Here is a 20529-nt window from a genome sequence, read left to right on the forward strand (position 1 = left end):
AGGGAACCTGATAGCTTATGCATTCTGTCCAATACGCGAGCAGCATGTATCAGACATTGGATGTATGACTCCAGTCATATACAGTATGTTTGACTTGTTTTTTTTCAGACAAAAACGTTGTTTAATTGCCGACAGAGACCAAATTGCACAAGAGACTAGTTGCATGTGCGAAACAACTGGTGGTTTCTCTCTGCCCGCTGCCCTGCAGTGACAGGTCTCTCTGTGTGTGCATTTATGGTGAGATCTGTCACTCCAAAGTAGCTGGCGAGGGGAGGCAACAGGGAACCGGCCTGTCTGTCTAGTCTACTGTGCGCTTTGGTTCCTATTGGCTATTAAACTATGTTTTTCTCTGAAAAGTCGCATCATTTCAGAGTTGAACATATTTTGCTGAAATCATGCAGCCAGTGTCTGATACATTATGCCAGTGGAGTGGGCAGCATATAGCAAATGTCAGGTTTCCTTGAAATGCATGTATTTTTAGCTCAAAATATTTTTTCACCATACGGTTTAATTAAAGATTTTGTATTATTTACATTTTTGTTTTATTCCTGGCTGAAAAATCAGTTAATTGAGTAGTCCTCTTTCAATGACTTTTAGCCAATAGGCTCAGTGATGTACAGTAGAAAATAGTAAACTGAACTTTACTCATCCTTCATATGTCCAGCATTGCCTCTCCATGCTGCTGCAGCCTTCGTGGCAACGTTATGTAGAAAATACTGCAGCCTATCACAGAGCCTAGAAACTCTGTAAAAAAAGATGGTGTGAGCTGCTTAGTTAGTGCTGTCAATGTGATACCACCATGGCAGCCAATCAACAAAGACTGAATCAGCAACAAAGAAGCAGTGCTGCTCTCGGGAAGGGCAAGCAAAGCTCAGTTTATTACTTTATACATAACTGAGCTTATGGGCTACAAATAGTTGAATGAGGATAACTCCATTATCTAAGAATCCTAAAGTGAGCTTGTTCTGAAAGTTTGCAATTCAGTTAGCAATAGACATAACAACACAGATGCTATAAAGGCAAACTGCTAATTTTTTAATTAAACCAAATTATAAAAAACGTATTTTTAGCCAAAAATACAAAAAATACATGTATTTAAGCAAAAAAATGTGTCCCTGAAGGTGCCCATATCCTATAAATATTTATTTTTAGTAACCTTTCAATGGAATTTCAAAGCAAGCTATGAAAGCTCTCAGGAAGGTAGTGAGCATCAAAAAAGATATGACCTGCTAATACATAAGAGTTATTTCAAGTTTAGCTTACCATCATTATCAATTTCCTTAGTAGCTGCTATGAGACAGGCACTAACAGCTTCATAAGAAGCACTTAATCTTGTGGTAGGATTTCGCTTTGGTTTTGGAGGAGGTTGTTTTCGAGGTGACTGTAGATTACCACCATCATCGAAGCTTAATACTGTGTGTAACGAAAGAGATCTTGCAGATGCTCCAGATGCTGAGCGAGACAAGCTTGCAGTAGTAAATGGAGCCATCACAGAAGAAGAATAAAAAAGATTAGGTGTGGAACGGTATCCTACAAGACGACTTTCCAAAACTTTCACATTTTTTTCATCAGTTCTGAAAAATAACATAATAACGATTATATTAGAAATGTATATAATTGAACAAAACATAAGCAGACATCAGGAACACACTAAGTTAGTGGAAAGGAGTCCCTGTTTGCCAGAACAGAGGACAGCTAAGAGACTCTATTTCTATTCATTACTCTTAAGGTACCTTCACACTGAACAACTTAACAACGATAACGATAGCGATCCGTGACGTTGCAGCGTCCTGGATAGCGATATCATTGTGTTTGACACGCAGCAGCGATCAGGATCCTGCTGTGATATCGCTGGTTGGAGCAAGAAGGCCAGCACCTTATTTCGTCGCTGGATCACCCGCTGACATCGCTGGATCGGTGTGTGTGACACCGATCCAGCGATGTGTTCACTGGAACCAGGGTAAACATCGGGTTACTAAGCGCAGGGCCGCGCTTAGTAACCCGATATTTACCCTGGTTACCATTGTAAAAGTAAAAAAAAAAACAGTACATACTCACCTTCTGATGTCTGTCACGTCCCCCGGCGTCCGCGCTGCTGCTCAGAGCTTCCTGCACTGAATGTGTCAGTGCCGGCCGTAAAGCAAAGCACAGCGGTGACGTCACCGCTCTGCTTTAGGGCCGGCGCTTACAAAGTGCAGGGAAGCGGACGCCGGGGGACCCGAAAGACACCAGGATGTAGGTATGCAGTCTTTGGGGTTTTTTTACATTTACACTGGTAACCAGGGTAAACATCGCGTTACTAAGCACGGCCCTGCGCTTAGTAACCCGATGTTTACCCTGGTTACCCGGGGACTTCGGCATAGTTGATCGCTGGAGAGCTGTCTGTGTGACAGCTCTCCAGCGACCACACAACGACGAAACAGCGACGCTGCAGCGATCGGCATCGTTGTCTATATCGCTGCAGCGTCGCTTAATGTGACGGTACCTTTAAGCTGAGCATTCCCTGAAAAGCTTGCTTCCTGACAATCAGGCAGTGTAAACAAGCTGCCAAGAGAAGCTGGTCATACTTGTCTGGACAATAAGAGCAAACCCCAGCATTTTTTTTTAATTAAGCCATTTTATTTTTTTTGGGAAAAAGAAAACCTTTTTATTTTTCTGAAGTTTAAATATGCAGTAATAAGGTTAGTGCTAGAAATGAGCTGATCTTTTGACATTTGAATTTGCTGATTTCAGCAAATTTCCCCCTAAAATTTGATTTGCAATGAAAAAGTTCACGCAAATCTCAATACTAGAAAGCTTGTAATCACTCGGAAAATACATGTGGGGAAGAGGAGAGAAAGAATATTGCTGACCATAAGAGCTTACTCTTTACAGGTGAGAGAGAGGACCATGCTAACCATACTAGCTCACACTCTACAGGAGAGAGAGAGATAGGACTCCACTGTTCATAGGAGCTTATACTCTGCAGGAGATAGATAGAGACTCTTTTGACCATAACAGCTTACACTCTACCTGAGAGATAGAGAGGACCCAGCTGACTGACTACAAGAGCTAACACTTTACAGGAGAGAGCGAGAACCTGATGACCTTACAAGCTTACACACTACAGGAGAGAGATAGGACTCCACTGATCATAGGAGCTTATACTCTACAGGAAACAGAGACTCATTTGACCATAATAGCTTACACTCTACATGAGAGATAGAGAGGACACTGCTGACTAGTGTTGAGCATTCCGATGCTGCAAGTATCGGGTATCGGCCGATACTTGCTGTATCGGAATTCCGATACCGGGATTCCGATACTCTTGTGGTATCGGGTATCGGGTATCGCAACAACATTAATGTTAAAATGTGTAAAAGAGAGAATTAAAATAAAAAATATCGCTATACTCACCTCTCCGACGCAGCCGGGACTTCAGCGAGGGAACCGGCAGCGTTGTTTGTTTAAAATTCGCGCTATTACTTGGTTACGTGAATTCCCGGCTTGTGATTGGTCAGGTCGGCCACGTTGCCGGGACGCGGACCAATCACAGCAAGCCGTGACGAAATTACGTCACGGCTTGCTGTGATTGGTCCGCGTCCCGGCAATATGGCCGCCCTGACCAATCACAAGCCGTGACGTCACGGGAGGCTGGACACGCGCCCATTTTAAAATGAGCGCGTCCAGCCTCCCGGCTTGTGATTGGTTGACCGCGGCGCAACCAATCACAAGCCGTGACGTCACGGGAGGCTGGACACGCGCCCATTTTAAAATGAGCGCGTCCAGCCTCCCGGCTTGTGATTGGTTGACCGCGGCGCAACCAATCACAAGCCGTGACGTCACGGGAGGCTGGACACGCGCCCATTTTAAAATGAGCGCGTCCAGCCTCCCGGCTTGTGATTGGTTGACCGCGGCGCAACCAATCACAAGCCGTGACGTCACGGGAGGCTGGACACGCGCCCATTTTAAAATGAGCGCGTCCAGCCTCCCGGCTTGTGATTGGTTGACCGCGGCGCAACCAATCACAAGCCGTGACGTCACGGGAGGCTGGACACGCGCCCATTTTAAAATGAGCGCGTGTCCAGCCTCCCGTGACGTCACGGCTTGTGATTGGTCAGGGCGGCCATATTGCCGGGACGCGGACCAATCACAGCAAGCCGTGACGTAATTTCGTCACGGCTTGCTGTGATTGGTCCGCGTCCCGGCAACATGGCCGACCTGACCAATCACAAGCCGGGAATTCACGTAACCAAGTAATAGCGCGAATTTTAAACAAACAACGCTGCCGGTTCCCTCGCTGAGGTCCCGGCTGCGTCGGACAGGTGAGTATAGCGATATTTTTTATTTTAATTCTTTCTTTTACACATTTATATGGTTCCCAGGGCCTGAAGGAGAGTTTCCTCTCCTTCAGACCCTGGGAACCATCAGGAATACCGTCCGATACCTGAGTCCCATTGACTTGTATTGGTATCGGGTATCGGTATCGGATTGGATCCGATACTTTGCCGGTATCGGCCGATACTTTCCGATACCGATACTTTCAAGTATCGGACGGTATCGCTCAACACTACTGCTGACCATAAGAGCTAACACTTTACAGGAAAGAGAGAGAACCTGATGACCATACAAGCTTACACTCTACATGAGAGAAAAAAAACCCTGCTGCTGACCATAAGAGCTTAAAATCTACAAGAGAAAGAGAGGAGACCCTTCTGACCATAAGAAGAAAGAAATTTAGCCATTGACTCTGGAGATGGAAAGCAACTCTGCAGTAGAAACTGTACTCTACTGGGAACCACTGATCTGTGATAGCCCAGGTACAGATACTGTCATAGCTGCAGTGCACTATGGGGAGGCCCATGTGGCTACGCAAAATAAGTTAATGGCTAATTAATTTCTACATACAAGATTCAAATAACATGTTGTCTACCACAACTGGAGAACATGGTAAATATTTGTTTATTTCTCAAAGACGAAAAATTGAGTATTGTAAAACAATCATCATTAGCATCTAAAGATTATTATCATAATGAATATTTTTATGATTTAAAAAATTACCTGGTGGAGATGTCATTCTTATTACTAGATGATCCTATTGTGTCATTAATTACATCTGGATTGGTGCGAAGTCTGTCTTTCTCACGGGCAATGTCTGATACATTCTGAAGAACCAGAGGGTTGTAGGCTTTCTGTCCTAGGTTTTCCACAGTGAGCAAGAAATCTTCAATACAAGTGTCATCACTTTGCTTTATGCTCATTTTCTGACGGAGATGGTGACGGGCTAAAAATCTCCTCACCACTGAAGTAAAAAACACAGTGAGCAATAAATAATATGCGATTTTATATTAAATAATTATATATGTCATATAGTTAAATAGTTACATATGAAAACATAATATGGATATTTAGAGAATTCTTTTTATCTGTGTTTTGGACATTTTTATATTCATTTACATTATCATTACTAAGTTTAAGCATACCCTGATACAATCATTGTTTTTAAGATTTTATAATATTTTGTATTTATCCAGAAAAAAAATTATAGCATAAATAATTTACGAAGTTTAAAAAGTATTTCTAACCAGAACATAACATAATAGTAAATCAAAATTTAGAGCTATTATGTATCATTTCTGTTTTTTTTTTTTTATATTTATATGGCGGCAGACATAAAAAATAGTACAGCCATGTTTGTTACCAAACTATTACAGTCACTCAACAGAAATATGTAAAAATAGTCTCTCTTTCCTAAAAAAAATCCTGTCAAAATGACAATTTGTTATTGTCTCTGGGATGATAATTCAAAGGTGACAACCAATATAGTAGCACTTATTGTTTTAGTTTTGGAAATATAATTTTTTAAGGGTTTTCAAGTTTGAATTTGTTTTGTTCTGAGCGAAAATAAGAAAATCAGTACTATAGAACTACCATATTTAACACAGACATTTTTAATAAAAAAAAACAGATTGAAAACTCCTATCTAGTACCTAATAATTAATTTTTAGTTTTTGCGGTTTTGTTTTTTATCCTTTTTCCAAAAGCCATAACTTTTTTTAATTTTCTCTTGACATAGCTAGATAGAGTCAAATAACGCTCCCTTCTGAGTCTCGCCATGTGGCTAAGCAGTACTACACAGCCACATGCAATATTTCCCCATTCAGCAGAAACTGTGTGACAGATTTTGGTGCTATTTCTAGTGTGAAAATGTAAAAGCTATATTTTTTCCTCACTGCCCAATGGTATAAAATTCTATGACACACCCTTGGTGTCAATATGATCACTGCACTTAAGGTACCTTCACACTGAACAACTTAACAATGATAACGATAGCGATCCGTGACGTTGCAGCGTCCTGGATAGCGATATCGTTGTGTTTGACACGCAGCGGCAATCTGGATCCTGCTGTGACATCGCTGGTCGGAGCTAGAAGGCCAACACCTTATTTCGTCGCTGGATCACCCGCTGACATTGCTGAGTTGGCGTGTGTGACGCTGATTCAGCAATATCTTCACTGGTAACCAGGGTAAACATCGGGTTACTAAGTGTAAATGTAAAAAAAAAAACTACATACTTACATTCCGGTGTCTGTCGCGTCCCCCAGCATCCGCTTCCCTGCACTATGTCAGCGCCGGCCGGCCGTAAAGCAGAGCACAGCGCTGACGTCACCGCTCTGCTTTACGGCCGGCGCTTACACAGTGCAGGGAAGCGGACGCCGGGGGACGCGACAGACACTGGAATGTAAGTATGTAATGTTTGGTTTTTTTTACATTTACACTGGTAACCAGGGTAAACATCGGGTTACTAAGCGCGGCCCTGCGCTTAGTAACCCGATGTTTACCCTGGTTACCCGGGGACTTTGGCATCGTTGGTCGCTGGAGAGCTGTCTGTGTGACAGCTCTCCAGTGACCACACAACAACGAAACAGCGAAGCTGCAGTGATCGGCATCGTTGTCTATATCGCTGCAGCGTCGCTCAATGTGACGGTACCTTAAGATGAATGCATTGAGAGGTATTGTTTACAAAATGCAGGTCAGTTATGGGGAGGTTCTGCTGTTCTGGCAACCCAGGGGCTCTTCCAATTGGTCATGGCACCAACATGCTTTAACAGCAAAATCTGCACTATAATATGTTGCTCCTTCCCTCCTGAGCTTTGCACTGTGCCTGAGAAGTATTTCCTGATTACATGAAGGGTATTGGTGCACTCAAAGAAATTGCACAAGGAACTGGGAGGTCCATTTTTTCCTATTAACCCTTATGAAAATTAAAAATTTGAAGTTAAAACAATATTTTAGTGGTAAATATGTAATTTTCTTTTTATTATAAAATTCCGTAAGGCATGTGTGGTGTTAATATGCTCACTGAACAACTAGATTAACTCAATGGGGGATGTAGTTTGTAAAATAGAGTTTTTTATGGGGATTCTTCTGCTCTTTTGGCACCTCAGAGTCTCTGCCAATGTGACCTTACACCCTCAAACCATTCTACATACATCTGAACTCCAATATGTCGCTTCTTCACTTCTGAGCTTTGCACTGTGCCTCAAAAGAAGTTTTTTCCCACATATGTGGTATTGACGTACTCATGAAACATTGTGTAGCAAAATATACTGTTTCTTTTCTCCTATTATCCAATTTGAAAATTAAAAACTTGTGTCCAAAACAACATTTTAGTGAAAAAAAGGTAATATTCCATTGACTCAGCCTAATGTTATACAATTCCATGAATCGCGTGAGGGTTAAAAATACTCACTACACCAATAAATGAATTCCTCAAGTTAACAAAATGGGATCACTTGTAGGGATTTCTGCTGTTTTGGCATGTCAGGATGTTTTCAAATGTGACATAGCATCCGCAATCTATTCCAGCCAAAACTTGAAACTCCAAAATTCAAATGGCACTCCTTCTCTTCCGAGCCCTGCCATGTGCCCAAACAGTAGTTTTATACCATATATGGAGTATTAGTTTACTCAAGAGAAGTTGGATAACAAATGTTATGGTCCATTTTCTTGTTACCATTGCGAAAATGAAAAACTTGTGCTAAAGCAACATTTTTGTAGCAAAAATGAAGTTTTTCTTTTTCATAGCTGAACATTACAAAATTTTGTGAAACCCCCGTGAGTTTAAGGTGCTCACCACACCTCTAGATCAGTTCCTTCAACGGTGTAGTCTGCAAACTGAGATCAATTGTGGGGGGTTTCCACTACTTAAGCACATCAGGGGCTCTGCAAAAATGATGTAATGTTAACGTCCGCTTTCTAATTGAGTCAATGTTGCACTCCAAAAGTCAATTAGTGCTCCTTTCCTTCTGCGCCCAAACAGTGGTTTCCTTCAACCACATATGGGGTATTGGTATACTAAGGAGAAATTTGTATGGTCCATTTTCCTCTTTTACCCTTGTAAAAATGAAAATTTTAGGGCAAAAACATTTTTGTGGGTAAAATTTATTTTTTCATGGCTCAGCGTTATAAAATTCTGTGAAACTTCTGTGGGTACAATGTGCTCACCACAGCTCTAAATAAATTACTTAATGATAGGGTTGGTGGAACGCACCGAATATATTTATTAGAAGTAATAGGTGCGTTCGCAACCCGGGATCCACCGTGCAGGAAAGAACCCGCTGCTAAGTAAGGCTGTGAAGTATATTGGTATAAACGAACTCTGTTACTTCACAGAGTCCGTTAGCAAAGAGAACGCTGTGCCCTGTTTAGCTCACAGGGGAACACAGCTACTTAGTAGAGCCAACAGTGGTCATGCAGTCAAATGCAAACACGCAGCTCCTCTCCGGAGGAGCCAGAATTCTAATGGCTATTAGCCAGCCCTGAATCCACACACATGAAACTCCTCGCCGGAGGTGGCAGCATTCTAGGGGCTTATTTCAGCCGGGTCCCTGAATGCACACACACGACCACACTGGCGCTGAGCACATACATAATTTACACTAGCACATGGCCTAGCGGACCTGCAAACGCTTTATAGTTGCAGCTCTACAGGACCTTCTTGAAGGACCAATGGGAGCTGCTACAAGGCCTGAGCGTGTGACCCTCAACCTCCAATAAGAGGTCCTCCCGTGGGCATGCTCAGTGTGTGCAAAGCAGGACTTAGTCCCAGAAAAGCCTGCTTGCTGCAGACCAGTAAAGGGTACAATAGCAGGGCCTGAAAAGGCAGCAGTAACCTATTGCACAATACCAGACTGAGTGAGACACTGGGACCGATGTCTCCGCTGAGCAGGCTCCACTGCAGCTGATGCAGAATGGGAGACCGCAGCGGACATGGCTCGAGATTCCCCCTGTGCAGCGACAGGAACTCGACTCCTAACACTTAAGGGCTTTAATATCCAAAATGGGGTCACTTGTGTGGGTTTCCATTGTTTAGGCACATCAATGGCTCTGCAAACACGATATGGTGTCCTTCATTGATTCCAGCAAATTTTGCACTCCAAAAGTCAAATGGTGCTCTTTCCCTTCTGAGCCCTACTGTTCGCCCAACCAGTAGTGTGGTGTGCTCAAGAGAAATTGCACAACAAACTCTATGGCTTATTTTCTCCTGTTACCCTTGTGAAATACCAAATTTTGGGCTAAAGCAACATTTTTGTGGTTAAAAGTAACATTTTTTTTTTTTTTTTCTTCCACATTGCTTTAATTCCTGTGAAGCACCTGAATGGTTAATAAACTTATTAAATGTGGTTTTCAGCACTTTGAGGAGTGCAGATTTTTAAAATGTCTTTTTTAGGTTTTTTTCTGTCATACGCTCCTCAAAGTCACTTCAAATGTGATGTGGCCCCTAAAAAAATTGGTTTTGTAAATTTTGATGGAAAAATGAGAAATTGCTAACAAACTTTTAACCCTTCTAACATCCTAAACAAAAAAATTATGTTTCAAAAACTATGTTTATGTAAAGTAGAATTGTGGTAAATGTAATTGTTAACTATTTTGCATGATATAACTATCTGGTTTAAGTGCATAAAAATTAAAAGCATGAAAATTGCAAAAAATATAGATAAAAATTTACCACTACCATAAAGTACAATCTGTCACGAAAACACAATCTCGGAATCACTGGGATAGATTGGAGTGTTCCAGAGTTGTTTCCTCATAAATTGACAATGTTCAGAATGGTAAAATTTGGCCTGGTCAGGAAGGCAAAAACAGTCTTGGGGATGAAGGGGTTCAATATTAGAAGATGGAAGACCAAAGCGGAAGATGTTGCTGGACCTAATGTGCAAATCTACAATCTTTGCAATAATGTCTGGCATTACTTATGTTTTGCATCATACTTGACACAACATAATAAATGCATATGCACAGCAAACACATCAGCCTTTGGCAAAGTGATCCAATGGGATAATAAAGGGAGCTTCAAAAGTGCATCTAAGGTGGTAAACAGCTGCTATAAGAGATAACTTTTATCCTTGCTGCAGTCAAAAATCAGTTAAGCAGATATTAGTTACTAATGATACTGATAAAGCTCCACCAACCAGATTACATAATATTGTCCTATTCAAAGTGACATTCTTATATGTCATGGGTCAAGAAGAGTTTAATACAACTTTTTACATAAAATTTAATTTTTGTTTTCAATTCATTGTATGTGAGAGTAGAGGTCTTTTAATATGTTAGTAAAGCTACAGCTATATTCATTTCTTTATGGCTGGTAGGACAGTCCAATCACACAAGAGATTTTAAGAATTCCATTCTAGTGATTGTGGGGACTCCAGCAATAAAACCACCCTCATAATCATACTGTTATCACCTTACCTGTTGATATGCATATATTAAACAAAATCAGCTAATATATCAATATTTTACCTTGCTGGCAAAGTACAATTTTTCTTTGCAGCTGAACACACATCTCATTCAATTGATCAGCCTGCCAGTATTTTAGGAAAATTTTTCGAGCTCCAATCTATAAGGCAAAAATAAAATTATATATTTATATTAAAGAATGTGCAATCCCAACTTTACACAATTGCTACTGAGACTCTTGGAAGTAAAATTGTCAGTAGTAATGAGATGTACACAGTGCAAATCAAAATGTCTGAGAGAAAGAAAGAAAATCAGTGCATAAGAGATTCTACAAATTATTGATGATAAAAGGTTCCCAATATTATATAGCAATAAAACCTAAAAATTATCAATGTAAATCACAACTAATATCCCACGATGGTCTGGAGTTGGAATGATGCTCAAAATCAAAGTGGAAAATGAGGTTACAGGCTGATCCAACTTCAGTGGAAATGCCTCAAAACAAGGAAATGATGCTCAGTAGTGTGTGTGGCCTCCACGTGCCTGTATGACCTCCCTACAAAGCCTGGGCATGCTCCTGATGAGGTGTTGGACGGTCTCCTGAGGAATCTCCTCCCAGACCTGGACTAAAGCATCCAACTCCTGGACAGTCTGTGGTGCAACGTGACATTGGTGGAAGGTGCGAGACATGATGTCACGTCTGTCACATGTGCTCAGTGTGAACCTGCTTTCATCTGTGAAGAGCACAGGATGCCAGTGGTGAATTTGTCCATCCTGGCGTTCTGCTGTAAATGCCAAGCATCCTGGACAGTTTGGGGCTGTGAGCACAACCCCCATCTGTGGATGTTGGGCACTCAGACCATCCCCATGGAGTAAGTTTCTAACCGTTTGGCAGACACATGCACATTTGCACATTTGTGGCCTGCTGGAGGTCATTTTGCAGGGCACTGTCAGTGCTCCTCCTGTTCCTCCTTGCACAAAGGCTGAGGTAGCGGTCCTGCAGCTGGGTTGTTGCCCTCCTACGGCCCCCTCCACATCTCCTGGTGTACTATCCTGTCTCCTGGTAGCACCTCCAGCATCTCAACACTATGCTGACAGATACAACAAACTTCCTTGCCACAGCTCGCATTGATATGCCTTCCTGGATGAGCTGCACTATCTGAGCCACTTGTGTGGGTTCTAGAGTCCATCTCATGCTACTATGAGTGTGAAAGCACAACCAACAATCAAAAGTGACCAAAACATCAGCCAGAAAGCATTGGTGCTGAGATGTGGTCTGTGGTCCCCACCTGCAGAACCACTCCTTTATAGAGTGTGTCTTGATTATTGCCAATAATTTTCATCTGTTGTCCATTTCATTTGCACAACAGTATGTGAAATTGATTGTCAAACAGTGTTGCTTCCTAAGTAGACAGTTTGATTTCACAGAAGTTTGATTTACTTGGAGTTACAGTATATTCTGTTGTTTAAGTGTTCCCTTTTTTTGAGCAGTGTAATAACTGTGATAACAAACTTTTGTCATGTACTCAATTAAGTGGGCAAGTGCCCCACATGTGTCCCCAAGCAGAACAACCACCCCAGTGCTTATCCATTGCTGATGAGTGACTGCTCAGCACAGAAATCTCCTATGCAGAAGCAATCAATCAATCAATCAACAATAATATTTTTTGAGCAATGTATTATATACAGCAGAGAAAGTACCAAGCATGCCCAGGGTGGTAATACACAAAGAAAGAGATTTAAATGCATTTCAGTCCTATTAATCAAGGCCAACGTCACCACCCCCCTCCCAAGTATCTCCCGATATTCTCCGGTGTCCAGTCAATTAAATTGAATTAATCGCACTATATTGATTTGTTTCTACAGAATTATGCGCTGAAGTTGGAATCTTACTTAAGGGACTCCACTCATTTGATCGTTCTGCTCCAAACTCTTGCACTATTGATGGACTGCCTTCTCATCACACTTGATATTAAATCCCTTTACTCTAATATCAGCCATGAGTTAGGTCTATTTGCTATTAACCATTATTTAATGATGCCGGACTCACAGAAAAAATTCCTCCTTGACGGCATTTCCTTCATTCTTCAGAATAATGATTTTTCCTTTGAGGGTTCCTGTTGTGAATTCTGCTCTTGGGCTCCCTCCGGTGGTTGTTGGTGGTAGTGCAGTTGTCTTGGGGTTGTAATCCTGGGCAGGTGTTTCTGCTGATTTCAGCTCTATTAGGTATTTAGGTGTGCAGGATCCATGAGTCCTCGCCAGTTGTCCATTGTACTTGGAGGGATTGCATCTCTCTCTGGCTCCTCATGCCCTGCTGCCAATTCAGCTAAGATAAGTGTCTGTTTTTTGTCGCTGTGCACACATGCAGTGTGCTTTGCAATTCAGTGCAATTCATTGTGTTTTTGTCCAGCCTAGACTTTGTTTGGATTTTTCAGTCATGCTGGATTCTCAGGAGATGCAGATATACTTTCTATGTCTTTAGTTAGATGTAGTAAATTTGTATTATCTGTTGTGGATATTTTTAGGATTTTAATACTGACCGCTTAGAATTCTGTCCTATCCTTTTCTGTTTAGCTAGAAGTGCCTCTTTTGCTAAATCCTGTTTTTCTGGCTGCGTGTGTTTTTCCTCTTATACTCACAGTCAATATTTGTGGGGGGCTGCCTATCCTCTGGGGTTCTGCTCTGAGGCAAGATAGAATTCCCATTTCCATCTATAGGGGTATTTAGTCCCCCGGCTGTGTCGAGGTGTCTAGGACGTGTTAGGTACATCCAACGGCTACTTCTAGTTGCGGTGTTAGTTTAGGGTTTGCGGTCAGTACAGGTACCACCTACTCCTGAGAAAGTCTCTCATGCGGCTCCAAGGTCACCGGATCATAACAGTACAACTGGCCAACAATGAGTTAAATGCATCTCAGAAGAAGGGAAGAAAGAACCATTTTTTTTCTGTAGCCTGCTTTGTCTTTTCTTCCCTCTTTTCCTCTGGGTGACTGAGGAGTCTTGTGCTAGCATGGATGTTCAGGGATTAGTTTCTCGTATAGACAAGCTTGCTGCTAGGGTACAGGGAATTTCTGATTATATTGTTCAGACTCCGCTTTTAGAGCCTAGGATTCCTACTCCTGATTTGCTTTTTGGGGACAGGTCCAAATTTTTGAGTTTTAAAAACAATTGTAAACTGTTTTTTGCTCTGAAGCCTCGTTCCTCTGGTGAGCCCATTCAGCAGGTTAAAATTGTCATCTCCCTGCTGCGTGGCGACCCTCAGGATTGGGCATTTTCCCTGGAATCTGGGAATGCGGTCTTGCATAATGTAGATGCCTTTTTTCAGGCTCTAGGATTATTATATGATGATGAACCAAATTCTGTGGATCAAGCGGAGAAGACCTTGTTGGCCCTGTCTCAGGGTCAAGAAGCGGCAGAATTGTATTGTCAGAAATTTAGAAAATGGTCTGTGCTGACTAAATGGAATGGGGATGCTTTGGCGGCAATTTTCAGAAAGGGTCTTTCTGAATCTGTTAAAGATGTGATGGTGGGGTTTCCCACGCCTGTTTGTCTGAGTGATTCTATGTCTCTGGCCATTCAGATTGATCGGCGCTTGCGGGAGCGCAGAACTGTGCGCGCTGTGGCGTTGTCCTCAGAGCAGATGCCTGAGCCTATGCAGTGTGATAGGATTCTGTCTAGAACGGAACAACAAGGATTCAGACAAGGATTCAGACATCAGAATAGGTTGTGTTTTTATTGTGGCTATGCTTCTCATGTCGTTTCAGTCTGCCCAAAGCGTACAAAGAGAATCGCTAGTTCTGTTACCATCGGAACTGTACAACCTAAATTTCTGTTATCTGTGACCTTGATCTGCTCATTGTTGTCATTTTCTGTCATGGCGTTTGAGGACTCGGGTGCTGCTTTGAATTTAATGGACTTTGAATTTGCCAGGCGTTGTGGTTTCCCCTTGCAGTCTTTGCAGAACCCTATTCCTTTAAGGGGCATTGATGCTACACCATTGGCTAAAAATAAACCCCAGTTTTGGACACAGGTGACCATGTGCATGGCGCCAGCTCATCAGGAAGATTGTCGTTTTCTGGTGTTGCATAATTTGCATGATGCTATTGTGCTGGGTTTTCCATGGTTGCAGATACATAATCCTGTGTTGGATTGGAAGTCTATGTCTGTGACTAGTTGGGGTTGTCAGGGGGTTCATAATGACATTCCTGTGATGTCAATCTCCTCTTCCTCCTCTTCTGAAGTTCCAGAGTTTTTGTCTGATTTTCAGGATATATTCGATTAGCCCAAGTCCAGTTCCCTTCCACCGCATAGGGACTGTGATTCTGCTATTGACTTGATTCCAGGCTGTAAGTTTCCTAAGGGCCGACTTTTCAACCTGTCTGTGCCGGAACACACCGCCATGCGGAGTTATGTTAAGGAGTCTTTGGGGAAAGGGCATATTCAGCCATCTTCTTCACCGTTGGGAGCGGGATTTTTTTTTGTTGCTAAGAAGGATGGCTCCTTGAGACCCTGTATTGATTATCGTCTCTTGAATAAGATCACGGTCAACTTTCAATACCCTTTACCTTTGCTTTCCGATTTGTTTGCCAGGATTAAGGGGGCTAGTTGGTTTACTAAAATTGACCTTCGGGGGGCATATAATCTTGTTCGTATTAAGCAGGGTGACGAATGAAAAACTGCGTTTAATACGCCCGAAGGCCATTTTGAATACCTTGTGATGCCATTCGGGCTCTCTAATGCTCCATCTGTTTTTCAGTCCTTCATGCATGATATCTTCTGGAATTATCTTGATAAATTCATGATTGTATATTTGGATGACATCTTGATTTTTTCCGATGATTGGGAGTCTCATGTGAAACAGGTCAGGATGGTATTTCAGATCCTTCGTGATAATGCTTTGTTTGTGAAGGGGTCTAAATGTCTCTTTGGAGTGCAGAAGGTTTCTTTTTTGGGCTTCATTTTTTCTCCCTCATCTATAGAGATTTATCTGGTAAAAGGTTCAGGCCATTCATGATTGGATTCAACCCACATCTGTGAAGAGCCTTCAGAAATTTTTGGGCTTTGCTAATTTTTATCGCCGTTTCATTGCTAACTTTTCCAGTGTGGTTAAACCCCTGACCGATTTGACGAACAAAGGCGCTGATGTAACGAATTGGTCCCCTGTGGCTGTCTCTGCCTTTCAGGAGCTTAAACGCCGATTTACTTCTGCCCCGGTGTTGCGTCAGCCAGATGTTTCTCTTCCGTTTCAGGTTGAGGTTGACGCTTCTGAGATTGGGGCAGGGGCCATTTTGTCTCAGAGGAATTCTGATGGTTCCTTGATGAAACCATGTGCCTTCTTTTCCCATAAGTTTTCGCCTGCTGAACGCAATTATGATGTCGGCAATCGGGAGTTGTTGGCTATGAAGTGGGCGTTTGAGGAATGGCGACATTGGCTTGAGGGAGCCAAGCACCGTATTGTGGTCTTGACCGATCATAAAAATCTGATTTACCTTGAATCTGCCAAACAGCTGAATCCTAGACAGGCTCGATGGTCCCTGTTTTTCTCCCGTTTTGATTTCGTGGTCTCGTATCTTCCGGGTTCTAAGAATGTTAAGGCTGATGCCCTCTCTAGGAGTTTTTTGCGTGATTCTCCTGAGGTATTGGAGCCGGTCGGCATTCTGAAGGAAGGGGTGGTCCTTTCTGCCATTTCCCCTGATTTGCGACGGGTTCTGCAGGAATTTCAGGCTGACAAACCTGACCGCTGTCCAGTGGGGAAACTGTTTGTTCCTGATAGATGGACTAGTAGAGTGATTTCTGAGGTTCATTGTTCTGTGTTGGCTGGCCATCCTGGTATTTTTGGTACCAGAGATTTGGTTGGTAGGTCCTTTTGGTGGCCTTCTTTGTCGCGTGATGTGCGTTCTTTTGTGCAGTCCTGTGGGACTTGTGCGCGGGCCAAACCTTGTTGTTCCCGTGCTAGTGGGTTGCTTTTGCCTTTGCCGGTCCCTGAGAGGCCCTGGACGCATATTTCTATGGATTTTATTTCAGATCTTCTGTTTTCCCAGAGGATGTCGGTTATCTGGGTGGTTTGTGACCGGTTTTCTAAGATGGTTCATTTGATGCCTTTGCCTAAATTGCCTTCCTCTTCTGATTTGGTTCCATTGTTTTTTCAGCATGTGGTTCGTTTGCACGGTATTCCGGAGAATATTGTGTCCGACAGAGGTTCCCAGTTTGTTTCTAGGTTTTGGCGGGCCTTTTGTGCTAGGCTGGGCATTGATTTGTCTTTTTCTTGCGCATTTCATCCTCAGACAAATGGCCAGACCGAGTGAACTAATCAGACTTTGGAAACTTATTTGAGATGCTTTGTGTCTGCTGATCAGGATGATTGGGTGGCTTTCTTGCCATTGGCCGAGTTTGCCCTTAATAATCGGGCTAGTTCGGCTACCTTGGTTTCGCCCTTCTTTTGTAATTTTGGTTTTCATCCTCGTTTTTCTTCGGGGCAAGTTGAACCTTCTGATTGTCCTGGTGTGGATTCTGTGGTTGACAGGTTGCAGCAGATTTGGGCTCATGTGGTGGACAATTTGGTGTTGTCTCAGGAGGAGGCTCAGCGTTTTGCTAACCATCGTCGGTGTGTTGGTTCCCAGCTTCAGGTTGGGGATTTGGTCTGGTTGTCTTCCCGTCATGTTCCTATGAAGGTTTCTTCCCCTAAGTTTAAGCCTCGGTTTATTGGTCCTTATAGGATTTCTGAGATTATCAATCCGGTGTCTTTTCGTTTGGTCCTTCCGGCCTCTTTTGCCATCCATAATGTTTTCCATAGATCTTTGTTACGGAAATATGTGGTGCCCGTTTTTCCCTCAGTTGATCCTCCTGCTCCTGTGTTGGTTGATGGGGAGTTGGAGTATGTGGTTGGGAAGATTTTGGATTCTCGCTTTTCGAGGCGGAGGCTTCAGTACCTTGTCAAATGGAAGGGTTATGGCCAGGAGGATCACTTCAGAAATCACTCTACTAGTCCATCTATCAGGAACAGTTTCCCCACAGGACAGCGGTCAGGTTTGTCAGCCTGAAATTCCTGCAGAACCCGTCGCAAATCAGGGGAAATGGCAGAAAGGACCACCCCTTCCTTCAGAATGCCGACCGGCTCCAATACCTCAGGAGAATCACGCAAAAAACTCCTAGAGAGGGCATCAGCCTTAACATTCTTAGAACCCGGAAGATACGAGACCACGAAATCAAATCGGGAGAAAAACAGGGACTATCGAGCCTGTCTAGGATTCAGCCGCTTGGCAGATTCGAGGTAAATCAGATTTTTATGATCGGTCAAGACCACAATACGGTGCTTGGCTCCCTCTGAAACCTGAAACGGAAGAGAAACATCTGGCTGACGCAACACCGGGGCAGAAGTAAATCGGCATTTAAGCTCCTGAAAGGCAGAGACAGCCACAGGGGACCAATTCGTTACATCAGCGCCTTTCTTCGTCAAATCGGTCAGGGGTTTAACCACACTGGAGAAGTTTGCAATGAAACGGCGATAAAAATTAGCAAAGCCCAAAAATTTCTGAAGGTTCTTCACAGATGTGGGTTGAATCCAATCATGAATGGCCTGAACCTTAACCGGATCCATCTCTATAGATGAGGGAGAAAAAATAAAGCCCAAAAAAGAAACCTTCTGCACTCCAAAGAGACACTTAGACCCCTTCACAAACAAAGTATTATCACGAAGGATCTGAAATACCATCCTGACCTGCTTCACATGAGACTCCCAATCATCGGAAAAAATTAAGATGTCATCCAAATATACAATCATAGTCTTAGGCGAACTGAAGACCGCGCACACGAGGTAGATTTAGGGTGGTTTATTGAAGCCTACGCGTTTCAAGAGCTATCTTGCTCTCTTCTTCAGGGCATATAGTACAAAACACAAATATGGGGTATATTTATACAAAAGGGAAGGGGAGGGGCCCCAAGGCCCTTGTATTATGATACATAAACACCTTTAAAACACATATTAATAACATATAAAAACATTACTCTTTATTATTTATAACCTAGGAACATTAATTGATATAAATAGAAAAAATAAATTTAAAATTTAAAATTTAAAAATATAAATAAGCCCTGAAAAAAAAAACACATAAGTAACCTAATGGGTATTCGAACCGGGGAACTTTGTATAATAATTCTATTGTTTAAGCTATTCTAGTCCTTGCGCCACAGAATACTGATAAGTTCTTTATTAATTTCTCTTGTGGAGATGAAAAAATCTGAAAATGATCTTATGGGCAAAAGAGCAAAGTATTGCAGAAAAAAAAAAAAAAATCAATATATGCCGTTATTAATTACTAAAAAATTGCATGGAGTAATTGTTATTATAAATTATATATAGTTAAAAAATATTAAAATTATTACAACATGAGTAGTACTAGAACCATCCCATGGGACCAAAAGAAAAATTGTTATTTGGAATGAGGCTCAATGATAGGAACCACACTTCAATTAGAGAATTTATTAAGTCACAGGAGGTCTGACATTACATTTAGCCCTTCAGGCTCCAGAGAATTCAAGGTATATATCCAAAAAACCTCTTTCTTATTAAGTGACTGTGTGCGATTAGGGACATGTGCAGGAACGTGATCAATGGGGTGAACATGAAATAGTGAAGGATTACTATTATGTGAGATGCTGAAGTGTTTGGAAAGACCATGTTTGAGATAACCTATTTTAATATTGTGTCGATGGGAATTCATACGGAGGTGAAGTGGTTGTGTTGTCCTGCCAACATATATCTTGTTGCATGGACAAGTAATAATGTAAATAACATAGGAGGTAGTGCAGGTGAAATGGTGATATACTATATTATCCTCTAATATACTGGAAAAGCTGGTGCCGCAACATCCTAAAATTATCTTTAGGAGAGCACCCAGCTTGAAAAATAAACTGGCACCTAGCAGACTCCCTGATGAATTGAAAAAATCACCTTCTTCACTAAAACCAGGTATATTCAAATGCTCTCACAAGAAATGTCTGTGCTGTGGTATCATAGCACATACCAGTACAGCATTTAAACACTCCTCTTTTCCTCACCCTTTTCCAATCAGTCACCATTTCACCTGCACTACCTCCTATGTTATTTACATTATTACTTGTCCATGCAACAAGATATATGTTGGCAGGACAACACAACCACTTCACCTCCGTATGAATTCCCATCAACACAATATTAAAATAGGTTATCTCAAACATGGTCTTTCCAAACACTTCAGCATCTCACATAATAGTAATCCTTCACTATTTCATGTTCACCCCATTGATCACGTTCCTGCACATGTCCCTAATCGCACACAGTCACTTAATAAGAAAGAGGTTTTTTGGATATATACCTTGAATTCTCTGGAGCCTGAAGGGCTAAATGTAATGTCAGACCTCCTGTGACTTAATAAACTCTCTAATTGAAGTGTGGTTCCTATCATTGAGCCTCATTCCAAATAATAATTTTTCTTTTGGTCCCATGGGATGGTTCTAGTACTACTCATGTTGTAATAATTTTAATATTTTTTAACTATATATAATTTATAATAACAATTACTCCATGCAATTTTTTAGTAATTAATAACGGCATATATTGTTTGTTTGTTTTTTTTTTGTTTTTTTTTCTGCAATATTTTGCCCTTTTGCCCATAAGATCATTTTCGGATTTTTTCATCTCCACAAGAGAAATTAGTAAAGAACTTATCAGTATTCTGTGGCGCAAGGACTAGAATAGCTTAAACAATAGAATTATTATACAAAGTTCCCCGGTTCGAATACCCATTAGGTTACTTATGTGTTTTTTTTT

At 41.9% G+C, this 20529-nt stretch overlaps 1 protein-coding gene across 3 annotated transcripts in view; it reads right to left on the bottom strand.

Annotated features, from left to right (window-relative positions):
- MYO16 (myosin XVI) overlaps positions 1-20529 on the bottom strand; it is a 685244-nt gene that overhangs the window by 49881 nt on the left and 614834 nt on the right. For all 3 annotated transcript variants that reach the window (XM_077297020.1, XM_077297019.1, XM_077297018.1), the window contains exons 29-31: positions 10788-10884; positions 5041-5281; positions 1264-1574 (exon numbers count right to left, since the gene is read on the bottom strand). In XM_077297020.1, the coding sequence (XP_077153135.1) occupies positions 1264-1574; positions 5041-5281; positions 10788-10884 (649 nt within the window). The remainder of the gene's footprint in view (positions 1-1263; positions 1575-5040; positions 5282-10787; positions 10885-20529) is intronic.

Source organism: Ranitomeya variabilis, chromosome 3 (genome assembly GCF_051348905.1).
Source record: "Ranitomeya variabilis isolate aRanVar5 chromosome 3, aRanVar5.hap1, whole genome shotgun sequence".
Lineage (NCBI taxonomy): Eukaryota > Metazoa > Chordata > Amphibia > Anura > Dendrobatidae > Ranitomeya > Ranitomeya variabilis.